Source organism: Pseudophryne corroboree (genome assembly GCF_028390025.1).
Source record: "Pseudophryne corroboree isolate aPseCor3 chromosome 3 unlocalized genomic scaffold, aPseCor3.hap2 SUPER_3_unloc_43, whole genome shotgun sequence".
Classification (NCBI taxonomy): domain Eukaryota; kingdom Metazoa; phylum Chordata; class Amphibia; order Anura; family Myobatrachidae; genus Pseudophryne; species Pseudophryne corroboree.
This window is the reverse complement of record NW_026967534.1, coordinates 959,658-982,978: the sequence shown is the minus strand read 5'-3', so window position 1 is coordinate 982,978 and position 23,321 is coordinate 959,658. Positions and strand designations below refer to the sequence as shown.

Below are 23,321 nucleotides of genomic sequence, written 5' to 3'. Positions count from 1 at the left end.
AAAATGGTGGCCTCTTACTGATCTCTGCAATATGGAATGTTTCATGCAAGGCCCTTCCAGCTGGATCTGTTGGACAAATGGTCCGGATCGCATCTCCACATGCACCAGAGGATACATCTGTCGCCAAGAGCCAGGATTTCTCTTCTGTGGTGTCTTCAGACTTCTCACCTAACTGAAGGCCGACGGTTCGGGATTCAAAATTGGATTCTGCTACCCACAGACGCAAGCCTCAGTTGGGGAGTAGTTACCAAAGGGGAACAGTTCCAAGGAAAATGGTCAAGTCAAGAATCTATTCTTCCGATCAACATTCTGGAACTCAGAGCCATATACAACGCCCTTCTACAGGCATCCCATCTTCTTCAAGATCAGGCCATACAAGTTCAGTCGGACAATGTGACGGCAGTAGTGTACATAACCCGACAAGGCGGAACGAAAAGCAGAGCTGCAATTTTGGAGGTAAAAAGGATTCTCCTCTGGGCATAAAGACATGCGGTGGCGTTGTTGGCAATCTTCATTCCGGGAGTGGACAACTGGGAAGCGAACTCCCTCGGCAGACACGGCGTCCATCCAGGAGAGTGGGACCTTCACCCGCAGGTGTTTGAGTCCCTGGCACGTCGGGACTTCCCCAAATCGACATGAGGGCCTCTCGTCTCAACAAGAAGCTCAAGCCATATTGTTCCAGGTCGAGAGACCCGCAAGCAGTGGAGGCGGAATCTCTGGTGACTCCGTGGGTCTACCAGATGGTCTACGTGTTTTCACCACTTCTGTTAATCCCAAGGATTCTCAAAAGAATAAAAAGGGAAAAGGTTCAAGCATTTCTCATTGCTCTGGACTGGCCAAGAAGGGCCTGATACGCGGATCTACTGGAGTTGCTCCTGGAGGACCTGTGGCCTCTTCCTCTTCGAGAGGATCTTCTGCAACAGGGGCCGTTCGTCTATCAAGACTTACCGCGGCTAAATTTGACAGCATGGAGGTTGAGCGTCAAATTCTAGCCCAGAAAGGGATTCTGGATAAGGTTATTCCAACCTTGATCCAAGTGTATTTGGAAGAAATAAGGATCTTGGTGTGAGAACAGGAAAATTCCTGCGACGGAATTTAAGCTGGGACAGTTTCTCCTTTTTCTGCAGGCAGGAGTGGATGTGAGCCTCCGTTTGGGCTCCTTGAAAGTCCAGATTTCGGCCTTGTCCATTTTCTTTCAGAAGCAATTGGCGTCTCTTCCTGAGATTCAGACTTTTTTGAAGGGTGTTCTGCACATCCAACCGCCCTTTGTGCCTCCTATGACACCTTCGGATCTCAAAGTGGTGTTGCAGTTCCTCCAATCGGATTGGTTTGAGCCTTTACAGGCAGTGGACGTTAAGTTTCATACGTGGCAAACAGTTACACTGTTGGCCCTGGCTTCGGCCAGGCGCGTGTCGGAACTGGCGGCATTGCCTCACAAGAGCCCCTACTTGATTTTACATGAGGATCGCACTGAGCTCAGAACTCATCAGCAGTTCTTTCCTAAGGTGGTGTCTGCATTTCACATCAACCAACCTATTGTGATTTCGGTGATTACCAACACTTCTGCTTCTTCAAAGTCCTTAGATGTTGTGAGGGCTTTGAAAATTTATGTGAAGCGGACGGCTGGTCACAGACTGACTCGCTGTTTGTTTTCGCAGTTTGTTTTCCATGATCCCAATAAAATTGGGTGCCCTGCTTCTAAGCAGTCTATTGCTAGCTGGATCAGGCTTACTATCCAGCATGCTTATTCTATGGCAGGCTTGCCGGTTCCGAAATCGGTTCAGGTCCACTCTACTCGGTTGGTGGGTTCTTCCTGGGCAGCTGCCCGGGGTGTCTCGGCTTTACAGCTTTGACGAGCGGCTACTTGGTCAGGGTCGCACACGTTTGCTAAGTTCTACAAGTTCGATACTTTGACCGCTGAGGACCTTCAGTTTGATCAATCAGTTCTTCAGGAAACCTCAGCACTCTCCCACCCGTTTTGGGAGCTTTCGTGCATCCCCATGGTACTAAATGGACCCCAGTATCCTCTAGGATGTAAGAGAGAATAGGATTTTAATTACCTACCGGTAAATCCTTTTCTCGAAGTGCGTAGAGGATACTGGGCGCCCGCCCAGTGCTTCATTTTTCTGCACTGTTACTTAGTTAAGTATTATTCTTGGTGCAGCCATTGCTGTACCTTTTCAAGTTTGGTTAGCATGGCTTTCCTCTTGGTTGTGTGTGCTAGTTCGAATCTCACTACTGTTCAGTTAAATCCTTCTCTTGAAGTATGTCCGTCTCCTCGGGCACAGTTTCTAGACTGAGTCTGATAGAGGGAGGAGCCAGCCCACACTATTAATTTCTTAAAGTGCCCATGGCTCCTAGTGGACCCGTCTATACCCTATGGAACTAATGTGGACCCAAGTATCCTCTACGGACTACGAGAAAAGGATTTACCGCTAGGTAATTAAAATCCTATTTTTTTCCCCCCCTTTGTGATTTTTTTCTACTCTGCAAGATAGTATGTCTTGTATGTTCAAGTCTTCCTTTTCTCCTGAAATTCTGCTCCTGCCTTTTGGCTTGTTAACAAAACTGGCTTCCCTAGGCCAGAGGCGGGGTATATGAGGAGGAGGACTGGTGCATCATGGGAGCTACAAGCTTAACTGTGTGGTGCCCAGTCAACTCCTACCACCTACACCCCAATGCGAGGACTGTGGATCCTGTAGACCTCAGAAAAAGATGTCTTTATATATATATATTTCTCTTACGTCCTAGAGGATGCTGGGGACACCGTAAGGACCATGGGGATAGACGGGCTCCGCAGGAGACATGGGCACTAAGAAAGAACTTTAGGTATGGGTGTGCACTGGCTCCTCCCTCTATGCCCCTCCTCCAGCCTCAGTTTATTACTGTGCCCAGAGGAGACTGGGTGCATTACAGGGAGCTCTCCTGGGTTTTCCTGAAAAATAAAGTATTTGTTAGGTTTTTTATTTTCAGGGAGCCTGCTGGCGACAGACTCCCTGCAGCGAGGGACTGAGGGGAGAGAAGCAGACCTACTTTAATGTTAGGCTCTGTTTCTTAGGCTACTGGACACCATTAGCTCCAGAGGGAACGGAACGCAGGTCTCACTCCGCAGTTCGTCCCAGAGCCGCGCCGCCGTCCTCCTTGCAGAGCCGGAAGATTGAAGTCGGGTGAGTATGTGAAGAAAGAAGACTTCAAAGGCGTCAGAAGACTTCAGATCTTCACTGAGGTAACGCACAGCGGTAGCGCTGTGCGCCATTGCTCCCACACAGCACACACACACGGCAGTCACTGTAAGGGTGCAGGGCGCAGGGGGGGCGCCCTGGGCAGCAATATGGACCTCCAAAGGTGGCAATAACCTTATATACAGGCTGGGCACTGTATATAAGAGAGATCCCCCGCCATGTTTTGAATTTTTAAGCGAGACCGAAGCCCACCGCTGAGGGGGCGGAGCTTGTTCCTCAGCACTCACCAGCGCCATTTTCTCCACAGCACATCACTGAGAGGAAGCTCCCCGGACTCTCCCCTGCTTAATCACGGTGAAAGAGGGTTTTAAAGAAGGGGGGGCACATAATTTGGCGCAAAATAGATATTACAGCGCTATCTGGGTAAACATATAGTGTGTTTTTTCCTGGGTCATTAGCGCTGGGTGTGTGCTGGCATACTCTCTGTCTCTCCAAAGGGCCTTGTGGGGGAACTGTCCTCAGATAAGAGGATTCCCTGAGTGTGTGGTGTGTCGGTACGCATGTGTCGGCATGTCTGAGGTAGTAGGCTCTCCTAGGGAGGAGGTGAAGCAAATGAGTGTGGTGTCTCCGTCGACAACGCTGACACCAGACTGGATGGATATGTGGAATGTTTTAAGTGCTAATGTGAATTTATTGCACAAAAGGTTGGACAAAGCTGAAGCCAGGGAACATGCAGGGAGTCAACCCCTGCCTGCCTCTATGTCGCAGGGACCTTCGGGGTCTCAAAAGCACCCACTATCCCAAATAGTAGACACTAATACCAACACGGATTGTGACTCCAGGGTCGACTACAATGATGCAAAGTTCTTCGACTTTTCAGCCACATCTGGGTTCACTCACAGGTGGATCCCTGGGCAATAGAGATTGTTTCCCAGGGTTACAAGCTGGAGTTCGAAGAGGCGCCTCCTCGCCGGTTTTTCAAATCGGCCCTACCAGCTTCTCCCCCAGAAAGGGAAATAGTCTTAAATGCAATTAAAAAATTGTGTCTTGAGCAGGTGGTGGTCAAGGTTCCCCTGCTTCAACAAGGGAGGGGGTATTACTCAACCCTATTTGTAGTCCCGAAACCGGACAGTTCGGTCAGACCCATTTTAAATTTAAAATCCCTGAACCTATACTTGAAAAGGTTCAAGTTCAAGATGGAATCGCTCAGAGCGGTCATCGCCAGCCTAGAAGGGGGGATTTTATGGTATCCCTGGACATAAAGGATGCATACCTTCATGTTCCCATATATCCATCTCATCAGGCATACCTTAGATTTGCGGTACAAGATTGTCATTACCAATTTCAGACGTTGCCTTTCAGGCTTTCCACGGCCCCGAGGATTTTCACCAAGGTAATGGCGGAAATGATGGTGCTCCTGCGCAAGCAGGGTGTCACAATTATCCCGCACTTGGACGATCTCCTCATAAAAGTGAGATAATGAGAGTAGTTGTTGAACAGCGTGTCACTTTCACTGAAAGTGTTACAGCAACACGGCTGGATTCTCAATATCCCGAAGTCACAGTTGGTTCCTACGACTCGTTTGACCTTCTTAGGCATGATTCTGGATACGGACCAGAAAAGGGTTTATCTTCCGATAGAGAAGGCCTAGGAACTCATGACTCTGGTCAGGGACCTATTGAAGCCAAAACACGTGTCAGTGCATCACTGCACTCGAGTCCTGGGAAAGATGGTGGCATCTTGCGAGGCCATTCCTTTCAGCAGGTTCCATGCGAGGACCTTCCAATGGGACCTACTGGACAAGTGGTCCGGGTCACATCTACAGATTCATCAGTTGATCACCCTGTCCCCCAGGGCCAGGGTATCTCTCCTGTGGTGGCTGCAGAGTGCTCACCTTCTAGAGGGTCGCAGATTCGGCATTCAGGACTGGGTTCTGGTGACCATGGACGCGAGCCTCCGAGGTTGGGGAGCAGTCACACAGGGAAGAAACTTCCAAGGTCTTTGGTCAAGTCAAGAAACTGGTCTTCACATCAACGTCCTGGAACTGAGGTCCATTTACAATGCCCTTCGTCAAGCGGAGACTTTGCTTCGCGACCTACCGGTTCTGATCCAGTCAGACAACATCACCACAGTAGCTCATGTAAACCACCAAGGCGGCACAAGGAGCAAAGTGGCAATGGCGGAAAACACCAGGATTCTTCGCTGGGCGGAAAATCATGTAGGCGCACTGTCAGCAGTGTTCATTCCGGGAGTGGACAACTGGGAAGCAGACTTCCTCAGCAGACACGATCTACATACAGGAGAGTGGGGACTTCATCAGGAAGTCTTTGCACAGATTGCAAGTCAGTGGGGCCTGCCCCAGATAGACATGATGGCGTCCCGCCTAAACAAAAAACTACAGAGGTACATACCCTCAGGCGGGGGCAGTGGACGCCCTAGTGACACCGTGGGTGTTCCAGTCGGTCTATGTGTTTCCTCCTTTCTCTGACGTCCTAAGTGGATGCTGGGGACTCCGTAAGGACCATGGGGAATAGCGGCCCTGAAGGAGGCTGGGCACATCTAAAGCAAGCTTTAGGACTACCTGGTGTGCACTGGCTCCTCCCCCTATGACCCTCCTCCAAGCCTCTGTTAGTTCTCTGTGCCCGAACGAGAAGGGTGCATACTAGGGGCTCTCCTGAGCTCTTAGTGAAAGTTTTAGTTAGGTTTATTATTTTCAGTGAGACCTGCTAGCAACAGGCTCACTGCATCGAGGGACTTAGGGGAGAAGAAGCGAACTCACCTGCGTGCAGGATGGATTGGGCTTCTTAGGCTACTGGACATTAGCTCCAGAGGGACGATCACAGGTACAGCCTGGATGGGTCACCGGAGCCGCGCCGCCGGCCCCCTTGCAGATGCTGAAGAGAGAAGAGGTCCAGAAATCGGCGGCAGAAGACATCCCAGTCTTCATAAAGGTAGCGCACAGCACCGCAGCTGTGCGCCATTGCTCTCAGCACACTTCACACTTCGGTCACTGAGGGTGCAGGGCGCTGGGGGGGGGGCGCCCTGGGATGCAATGAAAATACCTAAAATGGCTAAAAATACATCACATATAGCCCCTGGGCTATATGGATGTATTTAACCCCTGCCAGACATTCCATAAAAAAGCGGGAGAACGGCCGCCGAAAAAGGGGCGGAGCCTATCTCCTCAGCACACAAGCGCCATTTTCCCTCACAACTCAGTTGGAGGGAAAGCTCCCTGGATCTCCCCTACAGTCTGACACTACAGATAGGGTTAAATAAAGAGAGGGGGGCACTAATTAGGCGCAGTATTGTGTATACAGCAGCTATAAGGGGAAAAACACTTATATAAGGTTATCCCTGTATATATATATAGCGCTCTGGTGTGTGCTGGCATACTCTCCCTCTGTCTCCCCAAAGGGCTAGTGGGGTCCTGTCCTCTATCAGAGCATTCCCTGTGTGTGTGCTGTGTGTCGGTACCTTGTGTCGACATGTATGAGGAGAAAAATGATGTGGAGACGGAGCAGATTGTATGAAATGGTGATGTCACCCCCTAGGGGGTCGACACCTGAGTGGATGAACTGTTGAAAATTACGTGACAGTGTCAGCTCTGTATTAAGACAGTTGATGACATGAGACAGCCGGCTACTCAGCTTGTGCCTGTCCAGACGTCTCATGGGCTGTCAGGGGCTCTAAAGCACCCGTTACCTCAGACGGCAGATACAGACGCCGACACGGATACTGACTCCTGTGTCGACGGTGAAGAGACAAACGTGATTTCCAGTAGGGCCACACGTTACATGATTGAGGCAATGAAAAATGTTTACACATTTCTGATAATACGAGTACCACCAAAAAGGGGTATTATGTTCGGTGAGGAAAAACTACCTGTAGTTTTCCTGAATCTGTGAAATTAAATGAGGTGTGTGATGATGCGTGGGTTTCCCCCGATAACAATTGATAATTTCTAAAAAGTTATTGGCAGTATATCCTTTCCCGCCAGAGGTTAGGGTGCGTTGGGAGACACCCCCTAGGGGGGATAAGGCGCTCACACGCTTGTAAGAACAAGGGCTCTACCCTCTCCTGAGATGGCTGCCCTTAAGGATCCTGCTGATAGAAAGCAGGAGGGTAGCCTGGAAGGTATTTACACACATACTGGTGTTATACTGCGACCAGCAATCGCCTCAGCCTGGATGTACAGTGCTGGGTGGGCATGGTCGGATTCCCTGACAATATATTTTTGCCTATAGAGCATTTAAAAGATGCATTTCTATATATGCGTGATGCACAGCGGAGTATTTGCCGACTGGCATCAGGTATAAGTGTGTTGTCCATTTCTGCCAGTAGAGGGTTATGGACACGACACTGGTCAGGTGATGCGGATTCCAAAAGGCATTTGGAAGTATTGCCTTATAAAGGAGAGGAGTCATTTGGGGTCGGTCCTTCAGACCTGGTGGTCACGGCAACAGCTGGGAAATCCACGTTTGTACCCCAGGTCGCCTCTCAAAATAAGGATACGCCATATTAGCAGGCGCAGTTCTGCGTTGGCAAGCGGGCAAAGGGTTCCTCATTTCTGCCCCGTGACAGAAGGAGAGGAAAAGGCTGCAGAAATCAGCCAGTTTCCAGGAACAGTAGCCCTCTCCCGCCTGTGCAAAGCCCTCAGTATGACGCTAGGGCTTTACATGCTTAGGCACGGTGGGGACCGTCTCATTGTATTTCAGCGCGCAGTGGGCTCACTCGCAAGTAGACCCCTGGATCCTTCCGGTGATATCTCAGGGGTACAAATTGGAATTCCCCCTCGCCGTTTCCTAAAGTCGGCTTTACCGACGTCTCCCTCTGACAGGGAGGCAGTTTGGAAGCCATTCACAAGCTGTATTCCCAGCAGGTGATAATCAAGGTACCCCTCCTGCAACAGGGAACGGGGTATTATTCCACACTGTTGTGGTACCGAAGCCAGACGGCTCGGTGAGATCGATTCTAAATCTAAAAATCTTTGAACACTTACATACAGAGGTTCAAATTCAAGATTGAGTCACTCAGAGCAGTGATTGCGAACCTGGAAGAATGTCAAAATTTACCCTTCTCACCAAGGGTACCTCAGGTTTATGGTACAGAACTGTCACTATCAGTTCAGACGCTGCCGTATGGATGGTCCACGGCACCCCGGGTCTTTACCAAGGTAATGGCCGAAATGATGATATTCCTTCAAAGGAAGGGAATTTTAGTTATCCCTTAGTTATCCCTTACTTGGACGATTCCCTGATAAGGGTAAGATCCAGGGAACAGTTGGAGGTCGGTGTAGCACTATCTCAGGTAGTGTTGCGGCAGCACGATTGGATTCTCAATATTCCAAAATCGCAGCTGGTTCCGACGACTTGTCTTCTGTTCCTAGGGATGATCCTGGACACAGTCCAGAAAAAGGTTTTTCTCCCGGAGGAGAAAGCCAGGGAGTTATCTGAGCTAGTCAGGAACCTCCTAAAACCGAGCCAAGTCTCAGTGCATCAATGCACAAGGGTTCTGGGAAAAATGGTGGCTTCCTACGAAGCAATCCCATTCGGCAGATTCCACGCAAGAACTTTCCAGTGGGACCTGCGGGACAAATGGTCCGGATCGCATCTTCAGATGCATCAGCGGATAACCCTGTCACCAAGGACAGGGGTATCCCTCCTGTGGTGGTTGCAGAGTGCTCATCTTCTAGAGGGCCGCAGATTCGGCATTCAGGACTGGGTCCTGGTGACCACGGATGCCAGCCTGAGAGGCTGGGGAGCAGTCACACAGGGAAGGAATATCCAGGGCTTTTGGTCAAGCCTGGAGACATCACTTCACATAAATATCCTGAAGCTAAGGGCCATTTACAATGCTCTAAGCTTAGCAAGACCTCTGCTTCAAGGTCAGGCAGTGTTGATCCAGTCGGACAACATCACGGCAGTCACCCACATAAACAGACAGGGTGGCACAAGAAGCAGGAGGGCAATGGCAGAAGCTGCAAGGATTCTTCGCGGGGCGAAAAATCGTGTGATAGCACTGTCAGCAGTATTCATTCCGGGAGTGGACAACTGGGAAGCAGATTTCCTCAGCACGGCCTCCACCCGGGAGAGTGGGGACTTCACCCAGAAGTCTTCCACATGATTATAAACCGTTGGGAAAAACTTGACAGGTATTGCGCCAGGTCAAGGGACCCTCAGGCAATAGCTGTAGACGCTCTGGTAACACCGTGGGTGTACCAGTCAGTGTATGTGTTCCTTCCTCTGCCTCTCATACCCAAGGTACTGAGATTGATAAGATGGAGAGGAGTAAGCACTATATTCGTGGCTCCGGATTGGCCAAGAAGGACTTGGTAACCGGAACTTCAAGAGATGCTCACGGAGGATCCGTGGCCTCTACCTCTAAGAAGGGACCTGCTCCAGCAAGGACCCTGTCTGTTCCAAGACTTACCGCGGCTGCGTTTGACGGCATGCTGGTTGAACGCCGGATCCTGAAGGAAAAAAGGCATTCCGGATGTAGTCATCCCTATCCTGATCATAGCCAGGAAGGATGTAACCGCAACACATTATCACCGCATTTGGCGAAAATATGTTGCGTGGTGCGAGGCCGGTAAGGCCCGACGGAGGAAATTCAACTGGGTCGATTCCTACATTTCCTGCAAACAGGAGTGTCTATGGGCCTGAAATTGGGGTCCATTAAGGTTCAAATTTCGGCTCTGTCAATTTTCTTCCAAAAAGAACTAGCTTCAGTCCCTGAAGTTCAGACATTTGTAAAAGGGGTACTGCATATACAGCCTCCTTTTGTGCCTCCAGTGACACTTTGAGATCTCAACGTAGTTTTTGGGTTCCAAAAGTCTCATTGGTTTGACCCACTTAAATCTGTGGAGTTAAAATATCTCACATGGAAAGTGCTCATGCTGTTGGCCCTGGCCTGGGCCAGGCGCGTGTCAGAATTGGCAGCTTTATCCTGTAAAAGCCCTTATCTGATTTTCCATTCGGACAGGGCGGAATTGAGGACTCGTCCTCAGTTTCTCCCTAAGGTGGTTTTCAGAATTCACCTGAACCAACCTATTGTGGTGCCTGCGGCTACTAGGGACTTGGAGGACTCCAAGTGGCTAGACGTTGTCAGGGCCCTGAAAATATATGTTTCCAGGATGGCTGGAGTCAGGAAATCTGACTCGCTGTTTATCCTGTATGCACCCAACAAGCTGGGTGCACCTGCTTCTAAGCAGACTATTGCTCGTTGGATTTGTAGTACAATTCAGCTTGCACATTCTGTGGCAGGCTTGCCACAGCCAAAAATATGTAAATGCCCACTCCACAAGGAAGGTGGGCTCATCTTGGGCGGCTGCCCGAGGGGTCTCGGCTTTACAACTTTGCCGAGCAGCTACTTGGTCAGGAGAAAATACGTTTGTAAATTCTACAAAATTGATACCCTGGCTGAGGAGGACCTGGAGTTCTCTCATTTGGTGCTGCAGAGTCATCCGCACTCTCCCGCCCGTTTGGGAGCTTTGGTATAATCCCCATGGTCCTTACGGAGTCCCCAGCATCCACTTAGGACGTTAGAGAAAATAAGAATTTACTTACCGATAATTCTATTTCTCGTAGTCCGTAGTGGATGCTGGGCGCCCATCCCAAGTGCGGATTGTCTGCAATACTGGTACATAGTTATTGTTACCAAAAAATTCGGGTTTTTGCTGTAGTGAGCCATCTTTTCTAGAGGCTCCTCTGTTATCATGCTGTTAACTGGGTTCAGATCACAAGTTGTACAGTGTGATTGGTGTGGCTGGTATGAGTCTTACCCGGGATTCAAAATCCTTCCTTATTGTGTACGCTCGTCCGGGCACAGTATCCTAACTGAGGCTTGGAGGAGGGTCATAGGGGGAGGAGCCAGTGCACACCAGGTAGTCCTAAAGCTTTCTTTAGATGTGCCCAGCCTCCTGCGGAGCCACTATTCCCCATGGTCCTTACGGAGTCCCCAGCATCCACTACGGACTACGAGAAATAGAATTATCGGTAAGTAAATTCTTATTTTTTCCCCCATCTGAGGAGTTAAATGAAGTGTGTGAAGAAGCGTGGGCTTCCCCCGATAAAAAATTGGTAATTTCTAAAAAGTTACTAATGGCGTTCCCTTTCCCGCCAGAGGGTAGGGCACGTTGGGAAAAACCTCCTAGGGTGGATAAAGCGCTCACATGCTTGTCAAAGAAGGTGGCACTACCGTCTCCGGATACGGCCGCCCTAAAGGAGCCTGCAGATAAGAAGCAGGAGGCGATCCTGAAGTCTGTATATACACACTCAGGCATTATATTGAGACCAGCTATTGCTTCAGCATGGATGTGCAGTGCTGCCGCTGCGTGGTCAGATTCCCTGTCAGAAAATATTGACACACTAGACAGGGACACTATATTGCTAACCATAGAGCATATAAAAGACTCAGTCTTATATATGAGAGATGCACAGAGGGAGATCTGCTGGCTGGCATCTAAAATAAGTGCATTGTCCATTTCTGCTAGGAGAGGCTTATGGACTCGGCAGTGGACAGGGGATTCAAAAAGGCACATGGAAGTTTTGCCTTATAAGGGTGAGGAGTTATTCGGGGATGGTCTCTCAGACCTAGTTTCCACAGCAACAGCTGGGAAATCAGCATTTTTACCCCATGTTCCCCCACAGCCTAAGAAAGCGCCATATTATCAGGTTCAGTCCTTTCGACCCCAGAAAAACAGGCAGGGAAAAGGCGGGTCCTTTCTGCCCAGAGGCAGAGGTAAGGGAAAAAGGCTGCAACAAACAGCAGGTTCCCAGGAACAAAAGTCCTCCCACGCTTCTTCCAAGTCCGCCGCATGACGGTGGGGCTCCACAGGCGGAGCCAGGTACTGTGGGGGGCCGCCTCAAAAATTTCAGCGATCAGTGGGCTCGCTCACAGGTGGATCCCTGGATCCTTCAAGTAGTATCTCAGGGGTACAAGCTGGAATTCGAGGCGTCTCCCCCCCCCCCGCCGTTTCCTCAAATCTGCCTTGCCGATAACTCCCTCAGGCAGGGGGAGGCTGTGCTAGCGGCAATTCACAAGCTATATTCCCAGCAGGTGATAGTCAAGGTGCCCCTACTTCAACAAGGACGGGGTTACTATTCCACACTGTTTGTGGTACCGAAACCGGACGGTTCGGTGAGACCAATTTTAAATTTGAAATCCTTGAACACATACATAAAAAATTCAAGTTCAAGATGGAATCGCTCAGGGCGGTTATTGCAAGCCTGGACGAGGGGGATTACATGGTATCTCTGGACATCAAGGATGCTTACCTGCATGTTCCCATTTACCATCCTCACCAGGAGTACCTCAGATTTGTGGTACAGGATTGCCATTACCAATTCCAGACGCTACCGTTTGGACTCTCCACAGCACCGAGGGTGTTTACCAAGGTAATGGCAGAAATGATGATACTCCTTCGAAAAAAGGGAGTTTTAAGTATCCCGTACTTGGACGATCTCCTTATAAAGGCGAGGTCCAAGGAACAGTTGTTGGTCGGGGTAGCACTATCTCGGGAAGTGCTACAACAGCACAGATGGATTCTAAACATCCCAAAGTCACAGCTGGTTCCTACCACACGCCTACTGTTCCTGGGGATGGTTCTGGACACAGAACAGAAAAAAAGTGCTTCTCCCAAGGGAGAAGGCCAAGGAGCTGTCATCTCTAGTCAGAGACCTCCTGAAACCAAAACAGGTATTGGTGCATCACTGCACACGAGTCCTGGGAAAAATGGTAGCTTCCTACGAAGCAATTCCATTCGGCAGGTTTTCATGCAAGAACTTTTCAGTGGGACCTCTTGGACAAGTGGTCAGGATCGCATCTTCAGATGCATCGGCTGATAACCCTGTTTCCAAGGACCAGGGTATCTGTTGTGGTGGCTGCAGACGGCTCATCTTCTAGAGGGCCGCAGATTCGGCATACAGGACTGGGTCCTGGTGACCACGGATGCCAGCCTTCGAGGCTGGGGGGCAGTCACACAGGGAAGAAATTTCCAAGGACTTTGGTCAAGTCAGGAGTCGTCCCTACACATAAAGGAACTGAGGGCCATTTACAATGCCCTAAGTCAGGCAAGGCCCCTGCTTCAAAACCAGCCGGTTCTGATCCAATCAGACAACATCACGGCAGTCGCCCATGTAAACCGACAGGGCGGCACAAGAAGCAGGATGGCGATGGCAGAAGCCACAAGGATTCTCCGATGGGCGGAAAATCACGTCTTAGCACTGTCAGCAGTGTTCATTCCGGGAGTGGACAACTGGGAAGCAGACTTCCTCAGCAGACACGACCTACACCCGGGAGAGTGGGGACTTCATCCAGAAGTCTTCCAACTAATGGTAAACCGTTGGGAAAGGCCACAGGTGGACATGATGGCATCCCGCCTAAACAAAAAACTAGAGAGATATTGCGCCAGGTCAAGGGACCCTCAGGCGATAGCTGTGGACGCTCTAGTGACACCGTGGGTGTACCAGTCGGTTTATGTGTTCCCTCCTCTGCATCTCATAACAAAGGTACTGAGAATAATAAGAAGACGAGAAGTAAGAACGATACTCGTGGTTCCAGATTGGCCAAGAAGAGCTTGGTACCCAGAACTTCAAGAAATTATATCAGAGGACCCATGGCCTCTACCGCTCAGACAGGATCTGCTACAGCAGGGGCCCTGTCTGTTCCAATACTTACCGCGGCTGCGTTTGACGGCATGGCGGTTGACTACCGGATCCTAAAGGAAAAGGGCATTCCGGAGGAAGTCATTCCTACGCTGATAAAAGCCAGGAAAGAAGTAACCGCAAACCATTATCACCGTATTTGGCGAAAATATGTTGCGTGGTGTGAGGCCAGGAAGGCCCCAACAGAGGAATTTCAGCTGGGTCGTTTTCTGCACTTCCTACAGTCATGAGTGACTATGGGCCTAAAATTGGGTTCCATTAAGGTCCAGATTTCGGCTCTGTCGATTTTCTTCCAGAAAGAACTGGCTTCACTGCCTGAAGTTCAGACATTTGTAAAAGGAGTGTGCCTCCAGTGGCACCTTGGGATCTCAACGTGGTGTTGAGTTTCTTAAAATCACATTGGTTCGAACCACTTAAAACCGGGGATCTGAATTATCTCACGTGGAAAGTGGTCATTTTATTGGCCTTGGCTTTGGCCAGGCGTGTATCAGAATTGGCGGCTTTGTCTTGTAAAAGCCCTTATCTGATTTTCCCTATGGATAGGGCAGAATTGAGGACTCGTCCTCAGTTTCTCCCTAAGGTGGTATCAGCTTTTCATTTGAACCAACCTATTGTAGTGCCTGCAGCTACTAGGGACTTGGAGGATTCCAAGTTACTGGACATGGTCAGGGCCTTGAAAATGTATGTTTCCAGGACGGCTGGAGTCAGGAAAACTGACTCGCTGTTTATCCTGTATGCACCCAACAAGCTGGGTGCTCCTGCTTCTAAGCAGACTATTGCCCACTGGATTTGTAGCACAATTCAGCTTGCACATTCTGTGGCGGGACTGCCGCATCCTAAATCAGTAAAAGCCCACTCCACGAGGAAAGTGGGCTCATCTTGGGCGGCTGCCCGAGGGGTCTCAGCTTTGCAACTTTGCCGAGCTGCTACTTGGTCAGGGGCAAACACGTTTGCTAAATTCTACAAATTTGATACCCTGGCTGAGGAGGACCTTGAGTTCTCTCATTCGGTGCTGCAGAGTCATCCGCACTCTCCCGCCCGTTTGGGAGCTTTGGTATAATCCCCATGGTCCTTTCGGAGTTTCCAGCATCCACTAGGACGTCAGAGAAAATAAGATTTTACTCACCGGTAAATCTATTTCTCGTAGTCCGTATTGGATGCTGGGCGCCCATCCCAAGTTAAGGATTGTCTGCAATACTTGTATATAGTTATTGCCTAACTAAAGGGTTATTGTTATGAGCCATCTGTTGAGAGGCTCAGTTATGTTTCATACTGTTAACTGGGTATAGTATCACGAGTTATACGGTGTGATTGGTGTGGCTGGTATGAGTCTTACCCGGGATTCAAAATCCTTCCTTTTTGTGTCAGCTCTTCCGAGCACAGTATCCTAACTGAGGCTTGGAGGAGGGTCATAGTGGGAGGAGCCAGTGCACACCAGGTAGTCTAAAAGCTTTCTTTTAGTTGTGCCCAGTCTCCTGCGGAGCCGCTATTCCCCTTGGTCCTTTCGGAGTTCCCAGCATCCACTACGGACTACGAGAAATAGATTTACCGGTGAGTAAAATCTTATTATTACAGAAAAGAGTCACATTTTCTCCTTGCTCAGTCACTACAGCAATCTCTTATCCTACACCCTTCTCTGTTGGTACAAACTAATGAGGAATATATATTTTTCCACTGAGGGAGTCAGGAGCCTTCAGCCCCTATTATACTCCTGCTCACCCCTAACATTCAGAATCCTGCACATTCCCTGCTGATTACCTGTACTCTGGCACTTGGATGACGACCTTCTCTCTCTAAGTAGTCGGGTCTGTCTGGCATTAGGGGCATAGAGAGAAGTGAGGGTGACATATTTATAATGAATTTTCCCAACTAGAATCCAATATCTACCATTGCAATCCACCCACTTGCTTTCCAGGTGAAAGGGGCGGGATCTATTAGAAAGGATGGCTACACCACAGGAGATAGAGCATGCTGGGTAGTTATTGGTAAACTGAGGGGGAGACTGCAATGGAACATGTGATTCCTGAATGGCTTCTGGTCAGCGAAATATGTTATTGCAAGACGTCTCTTACGGGGAGAATTAAGACCTTTTATATTAAGACTTAAAAACGTCACCGTGATAGAGAGAGATCAGATCATGGTATGAACATCTAGGATCATCTGTGTAAAGTCTAATAGAGTCTGTAGGACGTGTGCATACTTCAAACTATCAACATAAGAAATAAAATAGGGAACAAATATGGGAGACAAACAGAAATAGCGTCCATAAAGGAGCTAGAGATTCCGTCACTAGGGTACCGTGACAGAAAGGTGGAAAAAGGTGGCGGTCGGGCCTAAAAGGGAAACCCACCGACTACCCCAAGTAGCCATACGAGAGTGCAAAATCTAATCATAGTAACAACTGTACAAAGAAATCTCAAATCTCAATATAACCAATGTATCCAAAGGAGGTAAAGTCCAAGAACATAGCCTGATATCCAATTTAGGTTCTACCAACAGTTATAAGGGCAACAGGATGTTACATGAATCAGTCATGCTTTACCTGAACACCCAAACATTCTAGAAAGGTATTATGAAACGTAACAGTGAAAAGAATTTCAGACCATATACCATATAGCAATTATATAGCACAGGAAATAAAGATAAAAGATAAATTTTATACCCATAACAAGAGCAAATAAAAATAGATCCATGCCCGGTAACTTAGTCCCAGTTGGCACATGTTACAGTAGGAAACAAACTCTGAGTGTCTGCAGCAGTCTTACTCCTTTAGCATATTACTTCGAGATGGAAGACAACTCCTCCGGGATTGGCTTAGGTAAAGTGTCATGAAGGACTGTCAACAGGAATGTCCCACTTTTTCAGAATAGCAGGGCCATCCTCGGGTGAAGGTATCACTGTGAAGGCGCTATTTCGCATTACAATAACCTTAGTAGGAAAGCTCCATTTGTATTGCAAATTTCCTTGGGTGAAATAGACGCCTTTTGGCCAGCGTCATAGGAGAAATATGTAGAAATAGCGCAGATTATTCAGGCACTCAGCTGTGGATGAGGAAGACAAAGCGGCTAGTAGAATGCCTTCTTTAATGTGAAAAAGTGGACCCTGAGCAGAGTGTCCCTCGGTGCTTGGATAGGTTCCTGTTTGGACTTTGTGCATCTACGGATCCTATCAATAAGAAGGTCCACTGCAGGAGCCTTCGGTGGAAGTTTCTGAAAAGAGGACCGTGGCATAATCATAAAGCTCAGCATTTGTAACAGAATCTGTAATGCCCATTATTCTGATATTATTTATCCGAGACCAGTCTTCTAAATCAATGACTTTATCACGAATAGAAACTGGGTCTTCCTGAAGAGTGTCATGTGCTGAAATCAGATCTTTGTGAGATGCAACAATCTTTTTCATCTTAGTCTGTACGAGTGCCAATCTCACTGATATCGGACCTTAAAGCTTGAATATTAGAGTTAAGTTCTAAGGTTATTTCAGTCCTTAAATGTAGATAACATAGAATGTATAGAGTGTAGAGTAACAGGACCATCTAGAGTGTCTTAAGACGTCTTCAGCCATTACAGCTGGGCTGTGCAATGGACAAGAAGATGCAGATGATGTTGTAGCAGTCTTAAAAGGACCACCTGAATTCGAGGTACCAAAGAGATGGACAGGTGGAGCCGATTTGGTACCTTTTTAACCTTTTTTGGAGGCATGGTGAGCTATCAGGTAGGGTAGATAAGAAGCCACTTAGTGAGGAGAGATCCAGAAAACACATCTGGATGGACTCAGCCAACGACCCTCTTAGTTGTTATTTTATATACTATCAAGTGTGGTACATCCCTGCAAAGGAAGATCCAATCTCTTTCTCATCAGACTCTGCTGTCTTCCCTGCACTCTCACTCAGATGTTCACTGCTGCCAGTAGCACACGTATGAGAAGCAGAAGTATGGCGGCAGCTGTATAGATTCTGATATGTAATTCTCTGTATCATACTTACCGTACACACATCATCCTTATTACTAGTGAGAGAATAGAGGTAAGACACTGATGATGGGGGTGTAACAGTGTATTATAACCTAGCAGATGATGATTACAGGGTATTATATGGTGTATTGCATGCAAAGTACCTTGGGGCAGATGTATTAACCTGGAGAAGGCATAAGGAAGTGATAAACCAGTGATATGTGCAATGTGATAAAGGCACCAGCCAATCAGCTCCAATATGCAAATTAACAGTTAGGACCTGATTGGCTGGTGCCTTTATCACCTTGCACATATCACTGGTTTATCACTTCCTTATTCCTCCAGGTTAATACATCTGCCCCCTTGTTCCACACCTACTCTGCTGTAGCAATACACCTCATATAAGGGTGAGTAACACATGTAGAGGCTTACCAGCGTATGAGCACACATATAAAGGAATGCTTCCTTACCAATGCTTCCAGGAGTAACGTTAGGAGACATTTCTCTGATCCATCAGCTCATATGACTGATGTTATTGTTCATCTAGAATCTCCAATTCATACGATATGTTCCCCATATATTGTTTTACATTGGTGCTGACATAGGACTTGGCGAGTGACTACATCTCCATTTATACTTCATGGATAGTTACCAGTACGAGAGAGAGATATATCTAAGTCTTATTATAATATTACATTTGTTATTGTGAGTGTTCTCAGGAGGGTGGACACAATGATAGTCTGAGACACAATATTGTAAAGCCTTCATTAAAAATGATGTTTTATGATACACACACATTTACAATTAATGGGCCCTACACACTAAAAGATTATCTGTCCAATCTGGCTGATTGGAAAGAAAATCTGAAAATGTATGGGAGCAAATGGCAATTCACTATTTGCTCTCAAACATTGGAAAACAGACAAAAATGGACTTTAAGACAATTTGGTTAAGTTTGTTTCATTAAACCAATTTATCTGAACTGTTTTTGTCCATTTTCTTGATTTTGGTAGCACATTGTTGATTGTCATTTGCTCCCAGCCATTGCCAGATTTTCTTTCCAATCAGCCAGATTGGACAGATAATCTTTTAGTGTGTAGGGCCTTTAAGTGTCCCAGAGAGTCGTCTTCTCCTATTGTTTACAAGATTAATATTGTTACAGAAAATGTCACATTTCCATAATGTATTTTATTTCCAGCAGATGGACACACAAGCAGGATCTCAGAAGGACATCTAATGTTATCCCCGGATTGTGACATAAAAGATAATGACAGTAGACAGGATTCTCCAGGAGCCAACCCCATTACCCCAATTATACATCCAGCTTTGTCAGCTGATCCCTCTGATCCTGGGAAATGTTCTCCTGATCACTCTGATATTGGTGCATCTGTTACAGCTCTGAGAGTAGATACAGTGTTTCCCTGTTCTATAGATGCCAAAAGTTTTACACAGAACACAAAGCATATTAACCCACACACAGGTAAGGCAGGTGAGAGGCCATTTCCATGTTCTGAGTGTGGGAAATGTTTTGCAAAGAAATCACTTCTTGTAATACATAAGAGAGTACATACAGGTGAGAAACCATATTCCTGTTTTGAGTGTGGGAAATGTTTTACATACAAAACAACTCTTGATGCACATAAGAGATGTCACACAGGTACATCACCATTTCCATGTTCTGAGTGTGGGAAATGTTTTGCACGGAAATCACAACTTGTTATACATCAGAGACATCACACGGGTGAGAATCTATTTCCTTGCTCTGAGTGTGGGAAATGTTTTACACGGAAATCAGATCTTATAAAACATGAGAGAAGTCACACAGGTGAGAAGCCATTTCCATGTTCTGAGTGTGGGAAATGTTTTGCACACAAATCAGATCTTGTTATACATCAGAGAAGTCACACAGGAGAGAAGCCATTTTCTTGCTCTGAATGTGGGAAAAGTTTTACCCAGAATTCTCAACTTGTTAGACATCAGAGAATTCACACAGGTGAGAAGCCATTTCCATGTTCAGAGTGTGGGAAATGTTTTGCACACAAATCAGGTCTTGTTACACATCAGAAAAGTCACACAGGTGAGAAGCCATTTCCATGTTCTGAGTGTGGGAAATATTTTGCACACAAATCAGGTCTTGTTACACATCAGAGAAGTCACACAGGTGAGAAGCCATTTCCGTGTTCTGAGTGTGGGAAATATTTTGCACACAAATCAGATCTTGTTATACATCAGAGAAGTCACACAGGTGAGAGGCCATTTTATTGCTCTGAGTGTGGGAAATGTTTTACCCAGAAATCACAACTTATTACACATCAGAGAGGTCACACAGGTGAGAATCCATTTTATTGCTCTGAGTGTGGGAAATGTTTTACCCAGAAATCACAACTTATTACACATCAGAGAAGTCACACAGGTGAGAAGCCATTTTCTTGCTCTGAGTGTGGGAAATGTTTTACCCAGAAATCACAACTTATTACACATCAGAGAACTCACACAGGTGAGAAACCGTTTCCATTTTCTGAGTGTGGAAAATGTTCTGCACACAAATCAGATCTTATTAAACATCAGGGAAGTCACACTGGTGAGAAGCCATTTTCTTGCTCTGAGTGTGGGAAATTTTGTTTAAGTAAATCACACCTTGTTATACATGAGAGAAGTCACACAGGTGAAAAGCCATTTTCTTGCTGTGAGTGTGGGAAATGTTTTACACAAAAATCACACCTTGTTATACATGAGAGAAGTCACACAGGTGAAAAGCCATTTTCTTGCTCTGAGTGTGGGAAATGTTTTACACAAAAATCACACCTTGTTATACATGAGAGAAGTCACACAGGTGAAAAGCCATTTTCTTGCACTGAGTGCGGGAAATGTTTTACACAGAAATCACAACTATTTACACATCAGCGATGTCACACAGGTGAGAAGCCATTTCCATGTTCTAAGTGTGGGAAATGTTTTTCACACAAATCAGGTCTTGTTACACATCAGAGAACTCACACTGGTGAGAAACCATTTCTATACTCTGAGAAATAAATCACTCTTGTTGCACATAATAGTCATCAGGTGAGTTAACATTTTATTCTAGAGTATACTGATCATTGCCATGGAATGTTTTTGAAGGTTCTTATGCTATCTCCCATGCTTTTTGCAATATACATGCTACCGCAGGGTGAAACAAAGAGATGTCATGTCCTTGTCTACCACTGCTATGCAGATGACCTGTCTTTTGCTCCGGGTACTAAGAACCCAGTACCTATCCTAAATGGTTGTCTAGCTGAGCTCCAGGTGTGGGTGATGCCAGTTGGCTGTGACTCAGTCCTGGTGAAACAGGTCCTTATGATAGAAGCTCACCAACAAAGGGCAGGGCTACAGCTCAGCTTTGCAAACCAACCAGACTTGCGCTTGGGGGTTCAGAGTTACAAAATGCTGATCCTGTGCGTAATCTTGGTGTCCTGGATGGTGAAGTGACACTTAGACATCGGTATCTGCCACAATCAGATCCTCATCTGAGGAACATAGCCAGACTGCAGCACTTTTTTTCCCTCAGAAGATCTACCTACAGTCATACATGCACTTGTATCATCACGCATGGACTACTGCAATGTCCTCTACCTGGGTCTCCCAGCAATAGAATTAAACTGCTTACAGCTTGTACAGAATGCAGCAGCCAGGCTGTTACCTAACCAGTTGTTCCTGCCACATAACACCCATTCTCTGCTCCCTGGCAGTAGTGGGGGGAGATGGGGCGGGTGGCAGTAGTGAGGGAGATGGGGCGGGTGGCAGTAGGGGGGAGACAGGGCAGATGGAAATAGTGGGGTGACAGGATGGGTGGCAGTAGTAAAAGGACACAGGGCAGTGGCAGTAGTTGGTAGAGATGGGGCTTGTGGCAGTATTGGGGGGAGATGGGGTGTGTGACAGTAGTGGAGGGAGACAGTGCGGGTGGCAGTAGTGGGGAAGGCGTGGTGAGTGGCAGTAGTGGAGGAGGATAGGGCTTTGGCAGTAGTGGGGGGAGATGGGGCAGGTGTCAGTAGTGGGGGGATACAGAGAGTGTGGCAGTAGTGGTGGGGAGACAGTGTGGGTGGTAGTAATGGGGGGAGGTGGGGTGGGTGGCAGTAGTTGATGAAGACGGGCTTTGGAAGTACTGGGAGGAGATGTGGCAGGTGGCAGTAGTGGGGGGGATACGGGGCGGGTGGCAGTAGTAGAGGAAGACAGGGTGGATGGCAGTAGGGGGGGAGACAGGGTGGGTGGCAGTAGTGGGGGAGACAGGGTGGTGGCAGTAGTGGGGGGGAGACAGGGCGGATAGCAGTAAGGGGGGAGACAGGGCGGGTGGAAGTAGTGGGGGGAGACAGGGCTGATGGCAGTAGGGGGGGAGACAGGGTGGGTGGCAGTAATGGGGGAGACAGGGTGGTGGAAGTAGTGGGGTGGAGACAGGGTGGGTGTCAGTACTGGGAGGAGACAGGGTGGTGGCAGTAGTGGGGGGAGATGGTGTATGGCCGCAGTGCAGTACCAGGGGCTGCTGGAGGCAGTAAAGAGGTGTATGGGTCCCACACAGAACCGGTTGATAATTAGACTTAATGATGATTATGCTTCCTTATTTCTAATTAATCCCTTGTATCTGTTACTGTTATTTGCTGTGTCAGTCTTTATGTGTGTTCTGTGTAATAATCCTGAAAGTAGTGCTGCTACCGATCTCATATCATTTGTAGTAACTTGGAAAAGATGAGATATGAGGTGCACTCTGGAAGCTTATAGTGGGTTAATCAGAGATGAACGCAGATGTGACATCACGCAGCCCCCCCGGAAAATGGTCCCGGATGCCCGCATTCACCCCTCAGGGATGTGACCGCAATGTGTGTGTCTGCGCTGCCGCTGCCAGCAAACTGCTGCGGGCCGCTATTGCGGCTGGGTCTGAATGACCCCCATAGGCTGTGCATAGAGTAAAGTATTTTTTAAGTTTAAACTATAGACACAAATCTGTGTTAAAGATTAAATAAAGTAGTTTAAAAGTAACAGATTTCCAGTGTGATTCTGCCTATGCTTCCCCCCCCGGGACCTGCCAATGTCCGCTTATTACCACAGTTGAGACCTGCCATCGTCTCCACACTGCTACTCCCGCATCACCTGACCTCCTGAGTGCTACAGGATACGGCTTGTTTCCATCATACCTGCGGTGCTGCAGACATCTGAGACCTGCCATCGTCTCCACACTTGCGGTGTTACGGACATCTGAGACCTGCCATCGTCTCCACACCGCTGCTCCCGCATTGTCTGGCCTCCTGACTGCTACAGGACACGGCGTCTGTTCATTACCAACATCTGCGGTGAGCTTCTAGTGTTATGTGTGGGGGTTAGTGAAGCAGTACGTTGGCTTGGAGATATCAATATCTATCTCACTAAGGGTGGCGTCTAATTTCTCTTTAAAACATACTCTTTCCAGTACAACCTATACAGAGGCATTTTAATCCATGGTGGACTTTGATCTCTAAACAGAGTTTGAAGTGAGACGTCTCTTCATTTATAC

General features: G+C 47.7%; 1 protein-coding gene across 2 annotated transcripts in view; it reads left to right on the top strand.

Annotated features, from left to right (window-relative positions):
• Nucleotides 1–21,502, top strand: part of LOC134984248 (gastrula zinc finger protein XlCGF26.1-like) — a 43,744-nt gene extending 22,242 nt beyond the window's left edge. Inside the window, exon 3 of one of the 2 annotated variants that reach the window (XM_063949873.1) lies at nucleotides 19,002–21,502. In XM_063949873.1, coding sequence (XP_063805943.1) covers nucleotides 19,037–20,833 — 1,797 coding nt within the window. In that variant the 5' untranslated portion in view covers nucleotides 19,002–19,036 and the 3' untranslated portion in view covers nucleotides 20,834–21,502. Of the gene's footprint in view, nucleotides 1–18,998 lie in introns of both variants that reach the window. The other variant, XM_063949872.1, reaches the window with a different exon arrangement.
• Nucleotides 21,503–23,321: the final 1,819 nt, after the last annotated feature.